This window comes from Patella vulgata, chromosome 8 (genome assembly GCF_932274485.2).
Source record: "Patella vulgata chromosome 8, xgPatVulg1.2, whole genome shotgun sequence".
Classification (NCBI taxonomy): Eukaryota; Metazoa; Mollusca; class Gastropoda; family Patellidae; genus Patella; species Patella vulgata.
The window spans coordinates 53,327,163-53,352,211 of NC_065886.2; the positions used below are offsets into that span (position 1 = coordinate 53,327,163).

At 34.9% G+C, this 25,049-nt stretch overlaps 1 protein-coding gene across 3 annotated transcripts in view; it reads right to left on the reverse strand.

Moving 5' to 3' along the window:
• The window catches only part of LOC126831059 (anoctamin-4), a 36,429-nt gene extending 11,855 nt beyond the window's left edge, over positions 1-24,574 (reverse strand). For 2 of the 3 annotated variants that reach the window (XM_056103050.1, XM_056103048.1), the window contains exons 1-19: positions 24,468-24,574; positions 15,267-15,773; positions 13,862-13,937; positions 12,952-13,052; positions 12,221-12,398; positions 11,441-11,777; positions 11,072-11,134; positions 10,859-10,953; positions 9,997-10,118; positions 7,386-7,475; positions 6,448-6,603; positions 5,782-5,818; positions 5,089-5,198; positions 4,306-4,445; positions 3,414-3,636; positions 2,578-2,707; positions 1,494-1,627; positions 725-805; positions 66-145 (exon numbers count right to left, since the gene is read on the reverse strand). In XM_056103050.1, the coding sequence (XP_055959025.1) occupies positions 66-145; positions 725-805; positions 1,494-1,627; positions 2,578-2,707; positions 3,414-3,636; positions 4,306-4,445; positions 5,089-5,198; positions 5,782-5,818; positions 6,448-6,603; positions 7,386-7,475; positions 9,997-10,118; positions 10,859-10,953; positions 11,072-11,134; positions 11,441-11,777; positions 12,221-12,398; positions 12,952-13,052; positions 13,862-13,937; positions 15,267-15,761 (2,648 nt within the window). In that variant the 5' untranslated portion in view covers positions 15,762-15,773; positions 24,468-24,574. Of the gene's footprint in view, positions 1-65; positions 146-724; positions 806-1,493; positions 1,628-2,577; positions 2,708-3,413; positions 3,637-4,305; positions 4,446-5,088; positions 5,199-5,781; positions 5,819-6,447; positions 6,604-7,385; positions 7,476-9,996; positions 10,119-10,858; positions 10,954-11,071; positions 11,135-11,440; positions 11,778-12,220; positions 12,399-12,951; positions 13,053-13,861; positions 13,938-15,266; positions 15,774-17,461; positions 17,515-24,467 lie in introns of those variants that run through there. The other variant, XM_056103049.1, reaches the window with a different exon arrangement.
• Between the last annotated feature and the right edge of the window lie 475 nt (positions 24,575-25,049).

Genomic DNA, 25,049 nt, shown 5'->3' on the forward strand with positions numbered 1-25,049 from the left:
GATATAACTGGGTATAATTAGTTTTGTATGTAATATATGTGTGATATAAAGTAATCATATGTTACCTAGAACCGGGATATAACTGGGTATAATTCATTTTAGTGCTTTTACTTTCTTCTAATTTCTTGGATATCTGGTATTTTTCCTGATAATTATTAAACATACATTATACAAGAGCTGACTCTGCCTCTTCCAGGTCTTTCTTTATTAAACATACATTATGTAAGAGATAAATCTATCTATTGCAGATCTTTCTTTATGTCTAAAATGTTATCTAAATTATTAATTAGACATTAATTAACTTATCCAGACTATAATCAACTCTCGATGCCATTGTCAGCCTGCGATATTTACTGGATTTGCATCAGACGTGTCAACACCAAGGTATGAAGAAACACAAGACCAGCAATGAAAAAAAAATAGGTCATTTCGGGACTAACATATGGTTCAATTTTATCTCAATAATTTACTTGCACGTAGGAGTCTTTAGCAGTGGGAGGAAACCGGAGTACACTAAGAAAACCCACGAGGTTGACAGCTGACTCTACTCCTTGTCACGTACAACCAGGAAATCGAAATCACACCAGCTGACTCAATGATAGACTTTATAATACAACGCACATGCGCTAACCATTCCAGCCCCATCCCCCAACAACCCCCCAATTCTTCCAGACCAATACCATATTTGGCTGTAATAAAGTTTAAAAACGATATAACTACTCACCCTTCGTATTGCCAATTTCACGTCTGTTGGTACATCAGGTATCATGGCTGCTAATACATACTTCAACGCAAATACAATATGCTAAAACACAGGAAAATCATAAAATTTTTAAAAATCATTTGTTTTTCATTATATTTATTTATATACATAAACGGTGTTCGGCAGTAGTTTATAGACATTCCTACTATACTGTATCCTATTATTTGTGTGTGAAAAAGATAGGTTGCCAGGCAACAAAAAATACACCCACAGCGGCTAAATCTTCCGAGCGGGCGACAAGGGTTGTCACATATTTATTCTTTTGTAGGTAATTGGGAGCATTTACAAGACAGTTTCAAACAGATCAGATTATAATTTTTATCGTTTGAAGGTTCACAAGGTTCTACAAACTAAAACAATTAGGGATTTTACTCTGGAAGTAATTAACAGAAAATGTTGAAATTTAAATAATGCATATAAATGTCATACAGATCGGATGATAACTTTGGTCGTTAAAGTGTTCACAGTGTCTGACAAAGTGAAACAAGGGCCATAACTCCAGAAGAAATAAATGAAAATTATTGAAATTAAAGAGACTTCTTCATCTTACTAATGTAAACAACATATATCAATTTAAAAACAATCAGATGATAAATGTAGTCTGTAGAGTGTTCACAAGAAATTGTGGACGACAGACGGACAGATGGACTGACGGACAGAGGCAATATACAACCACATTTCTATGTGGGCGTATAAAAAGAAGTAGTTAGAATAAATGTGTAATATTTACCTCAAATCCTATAACAATCCACAGTTTTTCCTCCATCGTATATTTACCACCCCAATTTGAGGTAAACGCAATTAAAAATGCATTTGTTAAAACACCAATGATATTTACAAAATACAAGATATCATACCACATTCCTTGAAAAAAAAAAATAATTCGACACATTGAACATTTGGAAATTTATTCCCCATTAATAGATGACATTCATAAATTACTTGCATATTTGTCATTTCATAAAGCGTGGGAGAGAGAGAAATGGTGTTTATCATCCACTCGACACAAACTAGGTCATTTCGGTTCAATTTTATTTCAATAATTCGCTTGCGCGTAGGGGTCTCTAGCAGTGGGAGGAAACCGGAGGACCCGGGGAAAACCCAGGAGGTTGGACAGGCGACCTACTCCTTGTCATGTACAACCGCAGAATCGAAAACCAGGCCAGTCGACTCAATGACAGGCCTTATGATACAACACACACGTGCTAACCATTCGGCCATCCAACCGAGTCCATTCCATAAAACATAATCCAAGCTGAAAATGCTTGTTAACAAACTTAGTCCAAAGCATTGACAAATCAAATTAGAAATCTATAAGTGGCGAGTAGCCGTCCCAGATGTCTCTCATGAAGTGACTAGTTTCGTTTAGTTCAAACTCATCAGGCTTAAGTGAGATTGTGTGTGTGTGTTTGAGTTAGTTGTATTTTACGTCCGCTTCCATCGAGGTGATATCGCAGACAAGTGAGATTGTGCAGATGTTCCCTTCATATAGTCATCGGGGACCGAAGCACAAAATGGGTCTCGGATGGACTGGCGCAATGATGAACATATGCAATAATTTAAACATTCTACCTCAAATAGAAGAGTTATTGTTCCCAAAGGTATGACAAGACAGACAGATGAAGACATTTCAATATTCCCCTGCTGGGTCCGAAAGGTAAAACTTAAAACAACCTACCAATATCTTAAGCTATGAAAGAGATAAAACCTACCAATATCTTGAGCTATGAAAGCGATAAAACCTACCAATATCTTAAGCTATGAAAGCGATAAAACTTACCAATATCTTGAGTTATGAAAGCAATAAAACTTACCAATATCTTGAGCTATGAAAGCGATTGGACGTCTGTACCACCACAGCATTCTTTTAGCATCGACTCTAATATCAACTAAATTTGTCACCAAGGCCAGTATAGGAGCCAATGGAAAAGACACTGCAAATAACTACAATAAAAAATACAGTGAAATACAGATATTTAAACACTTTGAGAAGAAGCAAAGAAAGAACAAAATTAGCTGAAAAATTCAAGCATATATTCCTAATTATTTGTTATTCTAAACCAAAGTATTCTTATCTGTTTCATATACAAGTTAATATCATCTTGCTCTTCGGATGATCCTATAGATTCTGTAACTCTAATGGGATGGCCGGGTCATCTCATATCAGGCAGTTTATCTGAGAGAGAGAGAGAGAGAGAGTGAGAGAGAGAGAGAGAGGGGGTGTTCAACATCCACTCAACATAAACTAGGTCATTTCAGGACTAACATATGGTTCTAACTTATGTCAATTATTCGCTTGCGCGTAGGGGTCTTTAGCATTGGGAGGAAACCTGAGGACCCAGAGAAAACCCATGAGGTTGTACAGGTGACCCTACTCCTTGACACATACAACCGGGGAATCGAAAACACACCAATTGACTCAATGATAGACCTTATGATACAACATGCACACGCTAACCATTCGACCATCCTACCCCCATTAATAGAAAAGCAAAATGTATATTTTATACATTGCGTAATATATAGATATATCCCTCATGCTAAACGCACTCGTATAATATCAATATTTTACTTAATGACTCGCACTCTACCATTTAACTACACTTATAGTAGCTTAACCAATCGCAATTTGAAACAGAAAATACCTTACCATTAAAAACCCATATTGTATGACTTTTTCAGTATATTCTCCTAATGTAAAATCTCCAAGTCCAGGTTTTTTACGTTCTCTTTCAAGAAATTCTGTATGTGGTACTCTACCATTTCCTAATGTTACCTTCGGGCCTTCGTCGACTTTATTTTTACCACAACATGGACAACATCCACATCCATTACATGACGGAAAGAACTTGGTAAACATACGTCGTACAAATCTGTTAAATTACATAAAATCAAATTAGCTAAATCTGCCTATTGCAGGTCTTTCTTTAGGTCTGAAATTTTATCTAAATTATTAATTAGACATTAATTAACTTATCCAGACCCTAATTAACTCTTGAAGCCATTGCTAGCCTGTGATATTTACTGGATTTAAATACATTTTTGGTAAAATAATTAAATCGATAAATGGATAAGCGAGACTTTGTCTTTTATTGACCGACTTTAGTAATGATGATCGAGACTAGGCTAAAAGCTAATATCTCTGTTCAGAGTGGAGTAATTTGACTAAAATGTTCAGCATATTCTATTTATGTTATCTATATTTCAACTATTATAACGAGAACAGTCAACTCTCTATCTAATCTCCCATAATGCACTTTTAAATAAAATACTTGTCTAATTAAGTAATCAACATATAAGGAATAGCAAGCCTGAAAATAAGGCACCTGCCACAGACAATGTCAGGTACAGATTCAGGCTTTGTCAGGCACTAAACCTCTGATGCCTGTCATTTTGTCCGGCACTGATTTGTCTTTTATATTGATATTATCAATTATCAATAAGTTGAAAATGTTAGGTTCTATTTCATTAGTGCCTGATATTTTGTTGGGTACATCTAACACCATTATTTCCAGGCCTAAGGAATAGGTTGTGGTACTTACGGTAGGATAATATCTTTAAGTAGTTTTGGAAATGGTTTCATAAGCATAAGGACTAGAACTTGGAAAGAGAGTTGAGACATACAAGTTCCTGAACAAAAATCTTTATATTGATCCCCTTCCACCAATACACTGTCAAATCTCTGTAAAAAATAAATACATTAAATAATAACTTTACATTCAATATCCCAACACCGAGTAAAACATTCTACTGTCAAATCTCTGTAAAAATAAATACACTAATAACAATTTTCAAAACCATTACAGAGCAAAACATTTCGTGAAACTGTTTATTTGTCGCTTACGTTGTTTGTTCCAGATAAGTAAGACATTCTTTTTTGAAGGATTTGAAATCTTCGGTATTATCTTAATTTCCAATGATTGCTCAAGTTACGGTTTCACTTTAAAACCACAACCTGATTAAAATACAGATCTATATTACATTCGATACTGTGAGTTACGCACAGTTCCAGGCAACTCACACCAAAAACTCGCCATAACCAACCATATCATTGGCTAATCCCTCACATTTTCCAGATCCTAGTGTAGTAAAGACAGTTACAAAATTTTGAACTATAAAAAACGAAACGAAATAGGATCTGTGTTTTAATCAGATTTATCCAAACGAATTCTGTCCGTAATCTAAATGGCATTCAATAGAATTACACTGGGTATTTTGGGTTAATTTTGTTAGTTGACAGAAGCAAACAATAGAATTACAGTGGGGATTTCATGTTAGTTAGTTAAACATGTACAGAAGTAATGAATATTGTTATCTCTACTTACACCTCGGAAGAAAGCTATATAGAAACAAGATGCATAGCTATTAACAAATTGAAAGGCAAATAGTTTGATTATCAGAGAATCATCATAACTTGTCTGTGTTCGGTGATTTTCTGAAAAAAAAAAAAACACAAAACAATTATTAGACATATATTGTAGTAAGTGCAGGGGGACTGCACCACACATAATTTACACAAAAACAAATACACGGACAAGACATAATACGCAGAAATCACAAACAAATGCAAAATTCAAATAAAGTGAATGAATTCCGGGGCTAGCCGTAAGCGTCCACTGCCTATTGTAGGTCTTTCTTTAGGCCTGAAATGTTATATAAACTATTAATTAGACATTTATTAACATAAAAAGACCTTAATCAACTCTCGGTGATGTGTCAGATTTTCACTGGATTTGAATCCGATCAGCTGCTCAGCGCTCATTGATGATTAAATCCAAAAATGGATAATCAAGACTATGTTTTTTTTATCCTACCAACTTTAGAAATTATGATCAAAGCAAGGCCTAAAATTCAATCACTAATATCTCGATTCAGAGTGGATCAATTTGACTGAAATTGATAGAGATGGGGTTTAACGTCCACTGGACACAAATGAAGCTAGAGTTTATTCATTCAGTTAAAATGGAGTAATCAGAGCAGGTTTCAAGGTAAATATAATTAGTCAAATTTAAACATACCCCATTCTGTGAGAAAAACAGCCAGTTTATCATAGACCTATAATATTAAACATTATAAATTAACGATGAATCCTGTGTTTTGGTTGGTCAATTAGACAATAACATGCCTCTTACTTAATAAGACAATTCATCGCATAATTATATTATGCACACTACCTTAATGGAGAGAATTAATTTTGATCTTGGTATGTATGTGTTTGATGACGTTTTTGAGATGTTGGATAGTAAACAAGATAATATACATTTTTTTAAAAACCCATGTAAAGTCTTAAGTACAGGAATATCAACATATTGTAAACATTGTAAGACCCTAATATAGAACTTTTTGTCACCAATAATATTAGAGAGAGAGAGAGAGAGAGAGGGGGAGGTTAACGTCCACTCAACACAAACCAGATCATTTCGGGACTAACATATGGTTCAATTTTATTTCAATACTTCGCTTGCGCGTAGGGGTCTTTAGCAGAGGGAGGAAACCGGAGGATATGGAGAAAAAGCACAAGGTTGGACAGCGACCCTACTCCTTGTCACGTACAACCAGGGAAATCGAAACCACGCCAGTTGAACCAATGACAGACCTTATGATACAATCCCCCAATATTAAAGAGGGTGAAGTCATGAAACTATAAATAATATTTATGAAAATCTCAAACTATATATACTGACCTTGCCAAGTATGAGGATTGAGACAGCGTTGAATATGGAAGAGATGACTGTAGTTAGCAGTAGACATTCTGTACTAGATATATTTGGACAATAATCCACGTTAACAATTACACGATATATAATAACAGATGTAACACTAATAACAACCAATAACATCTGTAATATAACAATAACACGATATATAATAACAGATGTAACACTAATAACAACCAATAACATCTGTAATATAACAATAACACGATATATAATAACAGATGTAACACTAATAACAACCAATAACATCTGTAATATAACAATAACACGATATATAATAACAGATGTAACACTAATAACAACCAATAACATCTGTAATATAACAATAACACGATATATAACAGATGTAACACTAAAAACAACCAATAACATCTGTAACATAACAAATTATATAATTATAATTACACAATATATAATAACAGATGTAACACTAAAAACAACCAATAACATCTGTAATATAACAAATTACATATCAATCTGTTTAAGCGGTGGAAACATTAGCCAAATCATTCATCCGATTGCGAATGTGTGGACACACTAGGCGAATTTCAACACTGATTGATTCGAATAGTGTGTCCACCACTTTAGTGATTGGTAAATATTTATTTCCCAGCAATTCAAATAAACAATACAATGGTAAAGTAGCAATAAAAGCCCATAAACTATGAATAACGCTGGAATAGTGCATAAACTATTAATAACGCTGGCATAGTTCATAAACTATGAATAATGCTAGCATAGTTCATAAACTATGAACAACGCTGCCATAGTTCATTAACTTACCATTGGAGTACTTGGCTGCTGTACATATTTATATGAAAAAGGAACAAAACTTTTAGGCTTAATATTTCTACTTGCCATAAATTGAATGGCACAAAAATTTCTATAGTAACAAGCATATTTACCATAAAAAGCAGCACTGAGCTTGAAGCAGTTATTTTTAAAAATTGTCTCTTAAATGGATAAAACTGCATTTGTTCCTGTGTTACTGGATCCTATAAAACAATAAACAACCCCATTTAGACATTCCACACAGAACTCTTTGTCCTGTAACAGTGGGAAAAACAGTTGGCAGGGTCCAAGAATTTACTTAGACTTTGATGTGTGTGTGTGTGTGTGAGAGAGAGAGAGAGAGAGAGAGAGAGAGAGAGAGAGAGAGAGAGAGAGGGTTTAAACTCTAGTCAACACAACATATGGTTCAATTTTAGTTCAATAATTGCTTGCGAGTAGGGGTCTTTAGCAGTGGGTGGAAACCGGAGAAAACCTACGAGATTGGACAGGAAAACCTACTCCTTGTCACGTACAGAGAGAGAGAGAGAGAGAGAGAGAAATGGGGTTTAACGTCTACTCAACACAAACTAGGTCATTTCAGGACTAATATATGGTTTAATTTTATTTCAATATTTCGCTTGCGTGTAGGGGTCTTTAACAGTGGGAGGAAACCAGAGGAAACCCATGAGGTTGGACAGGCGACCCTACTCCTTGTCACGTACAACCGTGGATTTAAAACCACGCCAGTTGACTCAACGACAGACCTTATGATACTGCGTGCACACCATTCAGCCATCCAACCCCCCTTCAATTACAGACCTTATGATCTAATGTACATGTGTTAGACCATTCGACCACCCAACCCCTGACAGCTTTCATATATATGCTAAATGGACAGCGAATAAAGACACGTACTGCAAATGGTCCCTCCCTTAATCAGGCAATGTGACAAACAACGCTGCTTATAATAAATAATTCAACGGCTTAGGGTTTGGGTTTTTTTTGCGATTAAAATGTTTGGAGAAAAATTAAAAGCAAACTTTTGATAGATAAATTGACATGAATATGATCTTTTAGCGGCATTTAGTAACTGGATAGAGCAATAAACTATAACACATACTTATGGAAGAACAATTACTGATTTATTTGGGCGACGTTTCGAAGAGTATTCTCTCAATGTTTTCAAGCAAGTACAGTAACAAATGTGTAGAGCAATTTCTGAATTGTTGTTATTGCTTGTCTATATATAATTGCTCTACACATTTGTTACTGTACTTGCTTGAAAACGTTGAGAGAATACTCTTCGAAACATCGCCCAAATAAATCAGTAATTGTTCTTCCATAAGTATGTTTTATAGTTTATTGACATGAATATGCTTTTAGCCCACATATCATATCATCAAATCACACAGTTAATAAAACAAGCCAACAGTGAGGCTGATGTCCCCCGCCAAAATCCCCAAATAAATAGATGACACATATTAATTAATCGCACATCTATTTTTTTCCAAAGTATCGAGCAATCAAACTGATTATCAACTATACACTAAGTTTCATCACTCTCTATCAGATAGAATCAAAGTTATCTTGTCCCAAAGCATCGACCAAGGAAATTGCTTATCTCTGCTTAGCTTTAGCTCGATATGTTAATCATTGAACTCAGTCAAGACGAATATCTACATCAAGTTTAAACATTCTACCTCAATTAGAAGCAGAATTGTTATGTTCCAAAGTCTTGACCAATCAAAATGCTTATTGCTTGTTAGCCTAAGCAGAAAATTCTCATCTTTGAACTTAGTCAAGGTATTGATGTAATGAAACTATACACCAAGTTTCATCACTCTCACTTAATTAGAACTAAAGTTATCATGTTCCAAAGCATCAACCAATCAAATTGCATCTTTGCTTACCCTAAGCAGAAAATGCTGATCTTCGCACTCCATCAAGGCATTGACCTCATAAACCCCAACACCAAGTTTGAACATTTAAGCTTAATTAGAAGAAGAGTTATTGTGTTCCAAAGTCTCGGCCAATCAAATTGCTTAACCGCTCTGCTTACCCTGAGCAGAAAATGCTCATTATCGAACTTAGTCAAGGTATTGATGTAATGAAACTATACACCAAGTTTCATCTCTCTCACTTAATTAGAACTAAAGTTATCGTGTCCCAAAGCATCAACCAATCAAATTGCTTATCTCTGCTTACCCTAAGCCGAAAATGCTCATCTTCGAACTCCATCAAGGCATTGACCTAATAAACACCTACACCAAGTTTGAACATTCTAGGTCAATTAGAAGGAGAGTTATTGTGTCCCAAAAAGTGTGACGGACAGACAGACGGACAGACAGACAGACAGACAGACAGACGGACGAACCCATTTTTATAGTCCCCTGCTTTCTTCGAAAGACGGGGGACAATAGGCAGTGGAAGACGACAACAACTCTCGTAAAGTAGGTCTAATGTAGTTGGAGACTAGTAGTAGTAGGAGGACATCTAAACTTGGGTTCAGGAAGACGATGAAATATGAAGAGAATCAAGCCCTATAACCAGTGAAGATAGAAACCTATAGTTCAAAACGTCTACACAAATAAATTAACTGATTACTACCTAGGAGTTCGTCGATCTTCACTCGTTATAGGTGCTGCTTCTCTATATAGTTAATAAAATAATAATGAACAATCGCCACAAATTATTAAACAATCTGTCAAGATGTGTTTAACAGTGAGAAGAAATTTGTTAACTTACTGGTTTGACTTTTGTTCCATAAAACTGAGGTCTGTCTGGTTCTTTTGATTCAAAATCTTCGACATCCCATTCATAAGCCAAAGTGGCCGTCTTTCTCTTCCAGGCCTCTAGAAAAATAGTTCCTGTCAAAAACAAAACATCATAATTCTATTATTTCAGTAATATGTCCCTGTCACAATCTATCATTGAAAAAAATATAGAGATAGCCAGTTAATATTTAAATTAATTAGCTTATAATCTGCCAATCAGAAAACTGAGGTCTGTCTGGTTCTTTTGATTCAAAATCTTCGACATCCCATTCATAAGCCAAAGTGGCCGTCTTTATCGTTATACCAGAGTCAAACTTCTCCGGAATTTGAATAGCAAATTTAGCCGATCTTGTTTCCATATACATGTATATAACCATCATCGTATAGACCGAAAACAAATATTCTGATCCTTTGCCTTATAAAAATATGTTATGCTCAAATCCGCGTAAAAACTACTTTTACCTCACCAAAACAAAACTTGATTGTTTATATAACAAATTATATTCCCACTATTGTTCAATTTAATAAGCCCTCCCAAATAGAAATGGCATCTATTATCCTATTTGGAAATAGCCCATGTCGTACACTCTCCCATAAAAAAAAGCCAATCACATCATTTAGAAGGCTAATAGGCGAGTAGAAATGTTCCAATACAAATAATTGGACTCGTCACGAGTGATCCTGACTAAGACATAAATGATATATTTGTATGATTGTATATCAACAAAGGAGACCGGTCATATTCAGTTTATTTCATTATGGCTACTAATTCATATATTTATGTGCATATATTTAGTGATTTTTGCAAACTTTAAGAATATTGTGAAACTTACCCCATAAACATATGATGAGACCAAAGAATGGAGTGGCATCATTATCAAATGATTCTTTAACTAAATCCAACACACCAACAACAGTATTCTTGATACTATAAAATACAATATATTGACGCATTTATAACTATTGTTATATACGGTTGATACTATAAAATATAATTACATACTGATATAAAAATATATTGATATAATAGAAAGTTGATAACTTACTTATCAATAGTTGAACTGGTAACATTATCTGACTGATCTGTATCACTACTTTCTTTACTGGCACTAAAAATATTAACAAACAAATCTCACATATATTTCGCTAAACAATAGTGGAGAGAAACAGAGAAATGGGGCTTAACATCTACTCAACACAAACTATGTCATTTTGGGACTAACTTATGGTTCAATTTCTTCATTTCAATAATTCATTTGCACATAGGGGTCTTTAGCAGTGGGAGGAAACGGGAGAAATTGGAGGACCCGGAGAAAACCCATGAGGATGGACAGTCTTACCCACTTAGCCACCGTGATCCCCCCAATTTTTTGGTACTTTGAAGATTAATTTTTTTAGATTATGAAGATCTTTACCTTACAACTAATCCGTATATGAAGATACCAATACCAAGTAGTGATGGCAACCATAAAGACATTATTAACATCCCTGACCACGCAAAATAAAACGCAATTTGTTCACCAAAATAATTTCGTATTTTCCATAACGGTTGAAATTTGAAGAATTTCGTCCATGTCTCATCCAAGTCTTTTCGTGGATCTTCATCAATTTTGACCGAAACCTGCGAGCCATCGTCATCGCTCACATCAAAATGTTCATCAATACCTTCCTCCAGCTTTTTACGACTCTGAGAGTTTTCATGAAGAATCATACAATCCGTGTAGCTTTTTTTCATCAATAAATATAGTAAACCTGAAATATTTAAAAGTAAGTTCTGACTTTTAATCTATGACTGTAATAGACCTGTCTGACAATCATTAAAATAGTATTGAACAATTTCCAATTAATGTTAGTCAATATCTAGATTACTGAAACAACAAATTTACCATTCATCACTTTCAATTGCTTCCTTTTTTCCCTGTTCAGCTTTGATCCAGTTTTTAACTTGTTTAAGCAGTTTAATTAGACCAAGTGATCTATTGAGAGAGAGAGAGAGGGAGAGAGAGAGAGGTTCAACATCCACTCAACACAAACTAGGTCATTTCGGGACTAACATATGGTTTAATTTTATTTCAATAATTTGTTTGTGCATAGGGGTCTTTAGCAGTGGGAAGATATCATGTGATAATATGACATCACCATGGTGACCGTTTTTACTGAAACCTACAATCGTGAAAGCTATAAATCCAACTAACCCTTTTTCTTGAGAACTTTTCTATTAGAGGATTCTGTGGCTGCATTTTGTGATTCTTGTGGAGATAAATAATTCATCACTGTATCAAACTTTGATTGTGGGTCATCTTCATCTGGATTTGATCCTTCTAACTTCTCTGTTTCAGTTCGAATATCCATATTAATCAAAATATGATAAACCTAAAATAATAGATCATATAAAGATTGACATGATGACGTCTTGACCAAGACAACAAGATGTTCAATAGTTTACAATCGGATTAAAATACAGATCTATATTTCTTTTCGTCTGACCAGTTGTAGTGGAAGGTCACCTCAGGGGTTGTACCAGCAGCTTTTGTCGCTACGACGTTAGACATTGATTAATCAATCAGAATTGATGTGTCCAGTGGGTTGCACACTTGTCGTAACAGACCGTTTCATTGGCTAATCCCTCACTTTAACCAGAACACCGGTAGTATAACAACTCTTCCAGATCCTAGTGTAGTAAAGATAAAATTAAATTTTGAACTATAAAAAACAAAACAAAATAGGATCTGTGTTTTAATTAGATTGAATATTTTACTATGAAGTGAATAATATAAAATGGTGACTCTTCAATAATTGATCAAATAAGTGAAACTTCAGGACATCACACTCCTGTATCAAAGTAAACCAATATGGAATACTTACCAGAGAAGTGAAACTTGATATCACACTCCTGTATCAAAGTAAACCGATATGGAACACTTACCAGAGCAGATCTTAAAGCTGGCCGAAAGAAATTTGATGGATCTGTATGATGTTGGTACATATCAATACTATCCATGTAGAACTGAGAGCTCACATAATCAACTGCAATATTAAAAAAATATATTTACATTTTGTTAGCTACCTAGGTTTCCTACAAATTTCTCTAATTATATCTTAAAACTCCCCGAAAACTCCTCTCGTTACATCTTAAAACTCCCCAAAACTCCTCTAGCTATATCTTAAAACTCTCCAAAACTCCTCTAGTTATATCTTAAAACTCTCCAAAACTCCTCTAGTTATATCTTAAAACTCTCCAAAACTCCTCTCGTTATATCTTAAAACTCCTCTAGCTATATCTAAAAACTCTCCAAAACTCCTCTAGCTATATCTTAAAACTCCTCTAGCTATATCTTAAAACTCCTCTAGTTATATCTTAAAACTCCCCAAAACTCCTCTAGCTATATCTTAAAAGTCTCCAAAACTCCTCTAGTTATATCTTAAAACTCTCCAAAACTCCTCTCGTTATATCTTAAAACTCCTCTAGCTATATCTCAAAACTCTCCAAAACTCCTCTAGCTATATCTTAAAACTCCTCTAGTTATATATTAAAACTCTCCAAACTCCTCTAGCTATATGTTAAAACCCTCCAAAACTTCTCTCGTTATAACTTGAAACTCTCTAAAACTCCTCAAGTTATATCTTAAAACTCTCTAAAACTCCTCAAGTTATATCTTAAAACTCTCCAAAACTTCTCTAGTTATATCTTAAAACTCCCCCAAACTCCTCACAGAATATTAATAAGCAAGCTAATTGATATATTTTTAAAAATATCACTGATGGAATTAGCATTAGAAAACTAAGAATTACTAATATCGAATAACTCAAGTATTATGATCCCCCCAAAATCTCACCTTCGTTGTCGGTGTCAAAATGTCTTTCAATAAATCTTCCTATACAACCATAATTATCTGTGTCCGGAATATCACACTATAATAAAAACATGATTACATTAACACACTATAAAAAAAATATGATTACAATATCACACTACAGTAAAAATATGATTACATTATCACACTATAATAAAAATATGATTACATTATCACACTATAGTAAAAATATGATTACATTATCACACTATAATAAAAATATGATTACAGTATCACACTATAATAAAAATATGATTACATTATCACACTATAATAAAAAATATGATTATATTATCACACTATAATAAAAATATGATTACATTATCACACTATAATACTAAAGATAACTGATACACTATTATAGATATTAAAATAGTATCAAATTGCAAATATTGAAGCATACAATGTTTTTTCTTTAAATTTGTAATTTACGAACTTAACATTGAATACTGATGTTGGCCTTAATTAGCACAATAGCATTTGTTTTCTTGTGTAAATGCCCAACCATTGAATGATAGTAAAATTGCTGGCCAGGAATTTACAAGTAAGTGAGCTGGAAATTCTCATCATCGAACTTAGTCACGGTATTGATGTAATTACTAATAAAACTATACTTTTTGAGATTCATTACTTCCATCTAATTAGAACCAAAGTTATCATGTTCATAGACTCAAAATATGATGCCTCAAAGATTTTTTTCTGAATTGGTGAAATAGACTTTTAACATAAAATAAAGATAACCATGCAGAACAATGTTTCAAATCAGCTTATCCAAAAGGCAAACTTGGATAACGACCAAATTTGATATTCTGGCAAAGGAGGAATAACTATGGAATGGAAGGTTGTTGAACGCTGAATATCCATCTGGTTCGTCCTCCCATAACCCCAATGCTTCAAACCCAATTTTTAAAATCTGTTAAAAACTGTAGCCACTATCACAAGGGGAGAATACCTCCAGAACGGAAATTCGCACAACACTGAAAATGAAAAGAGTTCATCGGGGTTCATCCTCTCATGACGTCAATGTTTCCCACCAAATTTGAAAAACATCTGTTAAAACTGTGTAGGTGTAGAGAGAGAGAAATGGGGTTTAACGTCCACTCGACACAAACTAGGTCATTTCGGGGCTAAAATATGATTTAATTTTATTTCAATAATTCGCTTGCGCGTAGGGGTCTTTAGCAGTGGGAGGAAACCGGAGGACCCGGAGAAAACCCACGAGGTTGGACAGGCGACCCTACTCCTTGTCACGTACAACCGGGGATTCGAAACTACGCCAGTCGACTCAATGACAGACTTTATGATACAGCGCGCGCAAGCTAACCATTCAGCCATCTAACCCCCCCTGTGTGGGTGTATAAAGATATAAAAATAATTCTGAACTTACATCTTTTAAAGGCATTTCTAACTTTACTCTCTCAGCTTCTACACAAAGTCTTTTAAAGGGGCAATGTAATTTCTTGTATATTAAATTACCAATTTCCGTTTCTTGAATCGAGAAACCCTCGTCACGCAAATTGTCTTCAAATAATTCTCTATTTTGTATATGCTGCAATGTTTTTGGTTTTGTTTTTCCTTTTTCAACCGATGGATTTGTATTTGGATGAATCAAAACAAAATCAATTCGTTTGCGCTCAGGAATAAGTTCATTTTTAATTGCTAATGTTGAGTATCTCCGTTCAAAGGGGGTCATTTTTGGACCTTTGTCTTTTTTCTTGTGTTTATGTTTTTTGCGTTTGTGTAATTTTGTAACAGCATTCACAGCTTGACTTGTTCCTTTAAAACTTCGACTTAGATTCCCTTCTCCATCACTTTCATGCTCTGATTCTTCAATAAGGTCGTGTAAATCGTTATCCATTGTTGAAGATTCTGTGCTGTCCATTTACCTATCAAACTATAAAAAAATATAGATTAAAGATACAGTATGTAAGATTTAGATAAAGAGCTAGCCATTCTTGTCATAATAGTTCGAAAATAGATAATGTAAAATGAATAATTTGAAAATTTCTTTCAAACTACTCTATTGCAAGCAAAGATAATAGCATTTAAAGGTTTGACAAGACGTGTCCAATAATTTCAACTACTGTACTGGTTGTTTGAAGCTATGTCTCGCTCCTCCATTTTTAGCTTAATTCAAAATATGGCTGAACTGTTCTAATCTATTTAATATCGGAGAAATCTGATGCCATCTAGGAGTTGATTATGGCCTGGATAAGTTAATTAATGTCGAAGACTTTGGATGATACTGAGTTAGAGACTTAGCTACATTAAGATACTCTGAAAATTGAAAATGTACGATGTATAAAATAGTGCCGCTGTCCCGGGAAAATTCCTCTCAAAACATATTTACACTTTGTATGCCTGTTGATGCAGTAAAGTAAGACAATAATAAACTCCATTTTATTTCAATGGTTTTATCTCCGGCTCATATTGCTACATATTAAATTAATGTTTGGAGAGAACTTGTTCAATCCAATTCAGCTTATTGAATAAAATATTGTTTAAACTAAACTATCCAAAATTAATAATAATATGTAAAGGAATAAAAACATTTTCAGACCTGTTTGGATACAGCCAAATCCCTCATTCAGATATGTACAGTGGTTTATTAAGTCCCATATTGTATTATTGTTATTGACTACCATATACACCATACTGAATAGCACCTAACATATCGGTACAATGAATAACATTCACTTTTGTCTACTGCTTTACAGAAAACAGTAACTTATCTATAACTGTTTACTTTGACTCAAGGTCAAGAGCTAAAAGTACTTCTGGAAATTTGAATAAAAGCAAATGTATTAAAGATACGTTCCCAGAAAAGTATTTATCAGGTGATTATTTCCAATAAAAGTATTTCAATTTTGGTATATATGGAAAGTAGAAATATCCAATCTTACTAGAAAAATACTGGATTCCCTGAAAAACCCTCATGGAGCGCATACAGGATAAAAATGTAAGGGTTTCCCAAATCGAAAGCCCGGCGATTAGGAGTGTCTGCACGTGTAACATTGAGCGCTTGATGAACATATTGATAAACTTTATGAAAAGTTAGACGTACAACACTTTCTGAGGAAAAAGACGCGGGCAGTGCATAATCCGAGAATTTAATTAGGCTTCAATATTTGTAATAAATAGTCAGCGATTAAAGACAGCATCGTCTTGTGTATGCAATGAATTCTCCTCTGACTTTGCACCCGTTGCTAGGTACTGAGAGAGGTAAGTCACGTGACACAAACATGACCTCTTTTGATCGATTTTTTAATAGTAAGGGTATTCCCTGACAATTGCAATGTTTTGAGAAGGATTTAAAGCAAAATTATGATAAACTAATTAGTTTGAATATCTTTTTTAGTCCAAATATATCATCAAATCACCCAGTTTGTATGCAGAATGTATCTTTAACTCAAGTACAATCGACACATATACTTATATAGTTATGATCAACACAATTGCACAATTTACTGTTTTTTATTACCGTTCTTGCAAAATCCTCGCTAAAGACAGCATGCAAACAATTTTTTTTTAAAACCCTGAGTCATATACTTGTATACAGATATAAATGATAAAAAAACTTACACGGTTACGAATACATTACATGCCATGATTTTGTTAGGAAACTTACTCCTGTCCATGTCAACAGTTTTTGTCCTAATGATCATTTATGCTTTATAATAGTTTATAATCGTGCCGAGCTGAATGTTAAAAGCCTACCACGAGAAATCCAATATCGCTATTATAATACCCATTAGGATTTATTACAAGAATTGATCTGTGTAGCACAGTGTGGAGGGAACTTGAGGGCTAGAGCTCCCTCTCTCTTTATAACTTTAAAACAATATAATGTGCTGAATTGAGAGTGAGAGATCCCTTATAAGATTGAGCTCCCCAAGTATTTTCTAAAGTATAGACAGAGCAATGTTTGTCATTCACTTTTCTTTTCTTATACTTAAACATACTTAAATCTTCCTATTACAGGTCTTTCTTTAGGCCTGAAATGTTATCTAAATTATTAATTAGACATTCATTAACTTATCTAGATCATAATCAACTTTCGATGTTATCTTATGTGTCGGAATTTCACTGGATTTGAATCCAGTCTACTGCTCAACGCTCATTGATGATTAAATCCAAAAATGGATAATCAAGACTATGTTTTTTATTGTAACGACTTTAGTAATGATCTGCGCTAGGCTTCTGAGTGGATCAATTTGACTGAAATTTTCAACATATTCTATTTTTAACTATTATAGTGAGAACAGTCAACTCGTTATCTAATCTCCCATAATGTATCTCTAATTAGTTCTAATCATTCTTTCCAATTGAATAGAGATGAGTTGTGTACATAAAACCAGTAAATTTTCCGTTTAGGAGAGAGAGACAGGACTTAATGTCCACTCAACAGAAACTAGGTCATTCCAGGAAGAACATATCATATAATTTTATTACAAAAATTTGCTTGCTTGTAGTGATCTTTAGCAGAGGGATGAAGCGGAGGACCCAGAGAAAACCCATGAGGTTAGATAGGCAACCCTACTCCTTGTCACGTACAAGTGTGAGATCGATAACCATGCCACTTGACCCAATGACCTCATGAACTACAGCGCACAGTTCAGACCAATCAGCCACACACATACATACATTCTCTCTTTCATTTTGGTACAGTAGTGTAGATTTATGATACATTAAAATTATATTATTATGGAACTAAATATTAGAAGACACATAAAAAATAAAATCTGTTTCACAAGCTTTTAAAATATTCAATGTCTCCCGAGTCCTGACCCCACCTTAACAAAATGCGGACTACACCTGTATCACCTGTATAGGTATAAGGAGTAAAGGTACATTAAGTAATCAATAATCTGTATGTCAGATGTAAACATTAATCCCATCCTAACTACCATCATAATGATTTCAACTCATTCAACAACTGTATGGTTATTGTGCAATATTTACCCAAAACAAACTCTGATAGGGTTGGTTATAAGTTTTATAAATATTTTCATTACTGTTATATCGATTTAATCTGGTTACACAGTTACAATTGATTTGTAATGAATTTAAAAATGAAATGTTGAAACTAAATTTTAACCTACTAGCTATAGAGCTGGATTAACCATTAAGCAAACGAATCACATGTTGAGGGCATCATGGGACAGGGCCCAGGGGACACCGCCCAGGGGACACCACAGAATTTCGGTTTTGTTAGACAACAAAATAAAATATTTTATTTAAAAATTAATTAAGAAATTTTAATTAGTTTTCATTGTTTTTGTCTTTTCTTACTATTACCTGCTTTTGTCTCAATTAATAATAACTTGAAAAAAAACTCATTTTGACAAATAAAAACTTATTTTGTGATATATTATGGTTTATAAACATGGGGCACCAAATTCTTTAAAGTGCCAGGACTCTAGCGGAGGTCTGTTCGAAAATTGGCTTTTTTCAAAAATGCGCTATTTTTCCGGCGTGCAAAATGACCGATGGGTCAGATCTAGTTTCGATCATTTTCCATACCCCTCGATCTCGACCAGCATATACGACTGATATGGAACCCATGCCCTTGCCTGCGATATCATCTCGATTGAAACGGATGTTAAATAAATCTATTTCACACACCCATGCCCTAGAGCTTCTATAGGTCTAAATCCAACCCTGCCTGCTACAGTAAAATATGGAACTCACTGATGAACCCATTAGCACTTTTCTATTAACAGTATAGATACGTATTCCTTACTTTTAAGACAGGCGTTTAATAAGTCATAATAAAAACAGAGGGAGAGAGAGAGAGAGAAAGAGAGAGAGAGAGAGAGAGGGTTTAACATCCACTGGACACAAACTAGGTCATTTCAGGACTAATACATGGTTCAATTTTATTTCAATAATAGGGGACTTTAGCAGTGGGAGGAAACAGGAGGACCCGAAGAAAACCCACGAGGTTGGAAATAAAAACTAAGGTACAGGGGTACACTGGTTCAGACATCACAAAAACTCACATAAATTTTAAACAAATCTGTTTCCTTAAAATCTGCTCTTGTGTGGACGTGAATGATTGCACTTATTTTCCCAACCGTTGATTTGGGAAAATTTATCAGGTTTTATAAATATGTCATTCTATCCAATTAAAAAGTTCAGTGACGTTCGTTCGTTCCTGGAGTTTTACGCCCACTTCCATTTCCCTGATTGTTCAGGGACAATCAGAAAACCTATTTACACAGGAATGTGATCAGCTCAAGCTTAAATTAATGTTGATTAATCTTCTTTATTGTGTTTACAACATTCAGATTCGGCTTGCAAAGTTTTTCTTTGATCAAAGACCAATCTGATAGGCCACACAAGCTTGTAGGGGATTTTACGTCGTTAATCAAGTATGTTTATGGACGTGTAATCTACTAATGTACCCCAGAAACAGCTGTGGATTACTTTTTGGTTTTGTGTAGTGTTAAGAGAGAGAGAAATGGGGTTTAACGTCCACTCGACACAAATTAGGTCATTTCGGGACTAACATATGGTTTAATTTTATTTACATAATTCGCTTGCGCGTAGGGGTCTCTAGCAGTGGGAGGAAACCGGAGGACCCGGAGAAAACCCACAAGGTTGGACAGGCGACCCTACTCCTTGCCACGTACAGCCGGGGATTCGAAACCACGCCAGTTCACTCATTGACAGACTTTATGATACAGCGCGCGCACGCTAACCATTCAGCCATCCAACCCCCCTGTAGTGTTAAGACTTACTAATAGTGTTAAATAACACGTAGAAATAGTGTTAGTAATTACAAGCACCTGTCAATGAATCAGAATCCATGGGCACCAAAACATATTATACTCTAAAAACTGATTTTGATTAATGAATGTACCGGTATACAGTTTTACTTCATTAACAATATAGACTTGATTATTATTTACCATTGCTATGATAATAATAAACAAAGTCTTGATAATCATTCCGCATCACGGTCATCTAATGGTCTGGAGAGTTTATTAATGTCTGATTAATATATATATATAAAATAGGCAGACTTAGACATAATACATCATTTAACAGAAGTAAATAATCTGTAATTACATCAATTATTCATTGAGTCAGTGATTAATGGCCTGGACCTATATCTACTAATACAATATTCCCACACCAATGACAATGGATGGTCCATATATTGATTTTTGGATTAAATGTATTCATTGTTGTATTTATAATAACAAAATGAAATGGGGTTTAACGTCCTACTGTTCTGCTCCGACTGGATTAATGAAGACGGGCATACGCCATACAGTGTGCTAGGAGGAAAATTTTGCCCGGGTAGCGGCGCTACGGCCTACTCTTATATCAAATTCCAACTGTCAAGGGATCTTTTACGTGCACACCAATGTGTACAAGGGACCTTGGTTTTTCGTCCAATCCAAACAACTAGACAGCTGTCCTTGTCAGGCCCTCCGTCCTGCATCACTGACAAGAGGGAACCACGCCGGAAAATCTGGATGAACTTTCTCAGCCAATGCAGGGATCGAACACCCGACCTCCAGGTTAGCGAGCCAGCGTCTTACCCACTTAGCCACCGTGATCCCCCATTTATAATAACACGAGTATTAATCCAACATGGGTATTTATAAAGACATCTGAGATCAATAAACAATTCTATAAAATGTATTAAAGACATCTGAGATCAATAAACAATTCTATAAAATGTATTGAAATTCTATCAGAACATAAAACTAAGTTTGCCAAGCGACCACTTTTACATTCTAGCCTACAAAATCATTTTTGACACCAAGGTAATTGAAGATGCATTATGGGAGATTAGATAAAGAGCTGGCAGTCCTCACAATAATAGTTAAAAACTGGATGATGTAAAGGGATTTTGCTGAAAATTTTAGTCAAATTGATCCATCCTGAACCAAGAATTTATTGATTGAATTTTGGGCCTAGCCTCGATCATCATTACTAAAGTCGGTAGGATAAAAAAAACATAGTCTCGATTATCAATTTTTTGATTTAATCAGCAGTAGCAGATCGGTTTCTAATCCAGTAAATATCGCAGGCTAGTGATAACATGAAACCTCTGTTGTTCATAGCATCCAAACAACTAAAATTCCCTTGTTCCTGGACCACTGACACGGGGAAAACACTCTGGAAAATCCCAGGGGACTTTCTCGGCCAACATTAGGCTTAAGCCCCGGACCTATTCGTTAGTTAGCAAGTGCCTCAGACACTGAGGTACCATGGCTCGATATCTATTTCAAATCTGTTAATTTGTGTTCTTATCTGAAGTGTACGAATCCAATCTTGCTAAGTTAAGTGTGCAACATTATGTGAAAAAACACATTTTACTTTAAATTAAATTGAGGTCTCCAATTTTGATGAGAGTCAAATAGTATTTATGGTATTATGACGAACTATCCCAGTATGACAACATAGCAATCTAATTACGTGTTGGCCTCTGCGGATTTATTTATCAAATATAAATTGGGTCATTTTCGACAAACGGGTCTAGTTTTATGGATAAGACAAACAATTGCTATTTCTCAACGGATCTTCAGTCAGGTTTTCATTTTTGGATTCTTTGAACAAATCCCATAGGGGTTGTCATTGACCTTTCTTTTTTTTCAAAATTAGGAAGTTTGCACACTGATATTTAGAATCAAATATCTTTGAAAATTTTCTTTTGCATTTTTATGAAATACTAGAAGAATGCCCGGCTTCGCTCGGGGGTCATAACCCCGAAACCGGAAGTGGTAGACTAAAGCCACCTGGCCTATGTTACTCCCCGGTCCGAGCTACCCCTATACCCCAAATTTCAGACTCGGGGCAGACCTAGTGTAGCCGCCAACTCCGAACAGACAGATAGACAAACAGACAGACAAACGACAGTCACAAATATTAGTATAGATTCAAGATGGCGTATCACCATCACTATTTGAGATATCAGGTTGAAACTTGGTATGAATAAGGAGAGAGAGAGAGAGAGAGTTTAACGTTCACTCAACACAGACTAGGTCATTTCGGGACTAACATATGGTGTAATTTTATTTCAATAATTCGCTTGCGTGTAGGGATCTTTAGCAGTGGGAGGAAACCGGAGGAAACCCACGAGGTTGGAGATATGAATGAGGAACACATCGATGTCTTCATAACTGCATATTGAAAATCTTTGTGACGACTTCGGAAAACTTCCAAAAATTTCAGAGGTTTTCCCGTTTTTCCCGAACATGAACAATTCTCTCTGTTTTGTTAATAGACTAAAAATGACATTCGAGTATTAGCCCCATATATTATCTTTCATTTTCAGATCCCTTCTTCATTAACATTTTCAACCGTTTGGCTCCCATATTGGATTTTACAAAAAAGTTTCACATAAATATTCAGTCGCCATCTTTAATCCAGTTTGCGCAAACTTTATTTTTTCTGCAGCTACACCAGGTGCCAACAGCTCTCAGAAAGCCGATTTTTTACAGATTTTAGTCAGAAGTTGCAGCCAAAACTGTGCATGGTGCAAACCTTCAGCCAAGGTAGATATACTGTTGGCCTCCGTGGAACTAAATATTAAATATAAATTAGGTCATTTTTGACAAACAGGAAGTGTTTTACCGATGGGACAAAAAATAATCTCAGATTGCCCATATCTCGGTTATTTGTCGTCGGGTTTTCATTTTTGGATTCTTTGGATGAATCCCACAGGGGCTCTGAGTCAGACTGGCGTTTTTTTGAAATTCGCTCAATTAGTTTTAGCATCAAAGATTTGCGGAAGTTTTCGTCAGCATTTTTTCGACATTTACGATGGCGTATCTCCGTCACTATTTGAGGTATCAAGTTGAAACTTGGTAGAAATAAGGAACCAATCGATGCCTTCAAAATGGCATATTACAATTTTTTGCAATCTGATTAAAATACAGATCTATATTTCTTTTCATTTTTTATACTTTCGATGGCCTACACTATATGAAGACCAATTGTACTGGGAGGTCGTGTCAGGGGCTATATGAGCGGCTTCTGACCCTATATATATATATACCTACCCGGTACCCAAAATGGCAACCATTCTTAGGGAGCCGTTTTTTAACTTTGATTTTGTTTACTTCTGGTTTCACTTTGATATTTTTTTGACTTTGGGTGACCTAGCTGTTTAATGACCCTTGACCTTATTGCATATACGATGACCCTGACAACTAATATCAAAAAGTTTGGTCAGGAAGTATAAATTTCGGTTTTATTAAAAGTTCAAATGACAGAATTTTTCCACTTTATAATAATTATTATAGTCAATTAATACTAATAGTTCATGGTTTAACTTTATTGTTAAGAAAGATTAGGGCTAGATTTGGGCAAGATTAGGGCTTATAATTCAATCCCGATATGAAACACATGGGGAAATGCCAGGTAAAACCATCTCTTATCTCCAAACACGGAGGGTTGACATGAGATTTTCTTATAAATATAAATACATACGAATGGAATTACGATACGTCTTCAGTCTGACAGTCGATACAGGGCAGTACGTGTCAGTGACAGTACACTATAAATTCACATTGACACACACCATTTTAGATATACAGATCAAAGAAAACTCCATTGCTACACTTACTATAATACCTAAGATTGTTTGCGATAGCTGACCTATGAATAGATATTAAATCGCTCCATAATTCTTTCTCAGTCTATTTTCATCGTTGATTTGTTTTGGAAGTTGCCATGATTGCAAGGGAAGTAACTTACACCGTGTGTTTTTCAAGGGAATTAACTCCAATTAATTTTATAGCTCATTAAATGTTGACTAAATGAATAATTAATATATATTTTACCGATTATTAACAGCTGCTATTCAAGTAAACTAATTACAATAGGCCCTATGCATTAATTCTGCTATTTTGAAATGTCTGTTATTTTATGGGGATGGGGATGGATGGCCGAATGGTTAGCACGTGCGCGCTGTAGCATAAGGACTGTCATTATGAGTCAACTGGCGTGGTTTGGATTCCCCGGTTGTGCGTGACAAGGAATAGGGGCGCCTGTCCAACCTCGTGGGTTTTCTCCGGGTCCTCCGGTTTCCTCCCACTGCTAAAGACCCCTTCGAGCAAGCGAATTTATTAAAATAAAATTGAACCATATATGTTATAGTCCCGAAATGACCTAGTTTGTGTCGAGTGGACTTTAACCCCCTCTCTCT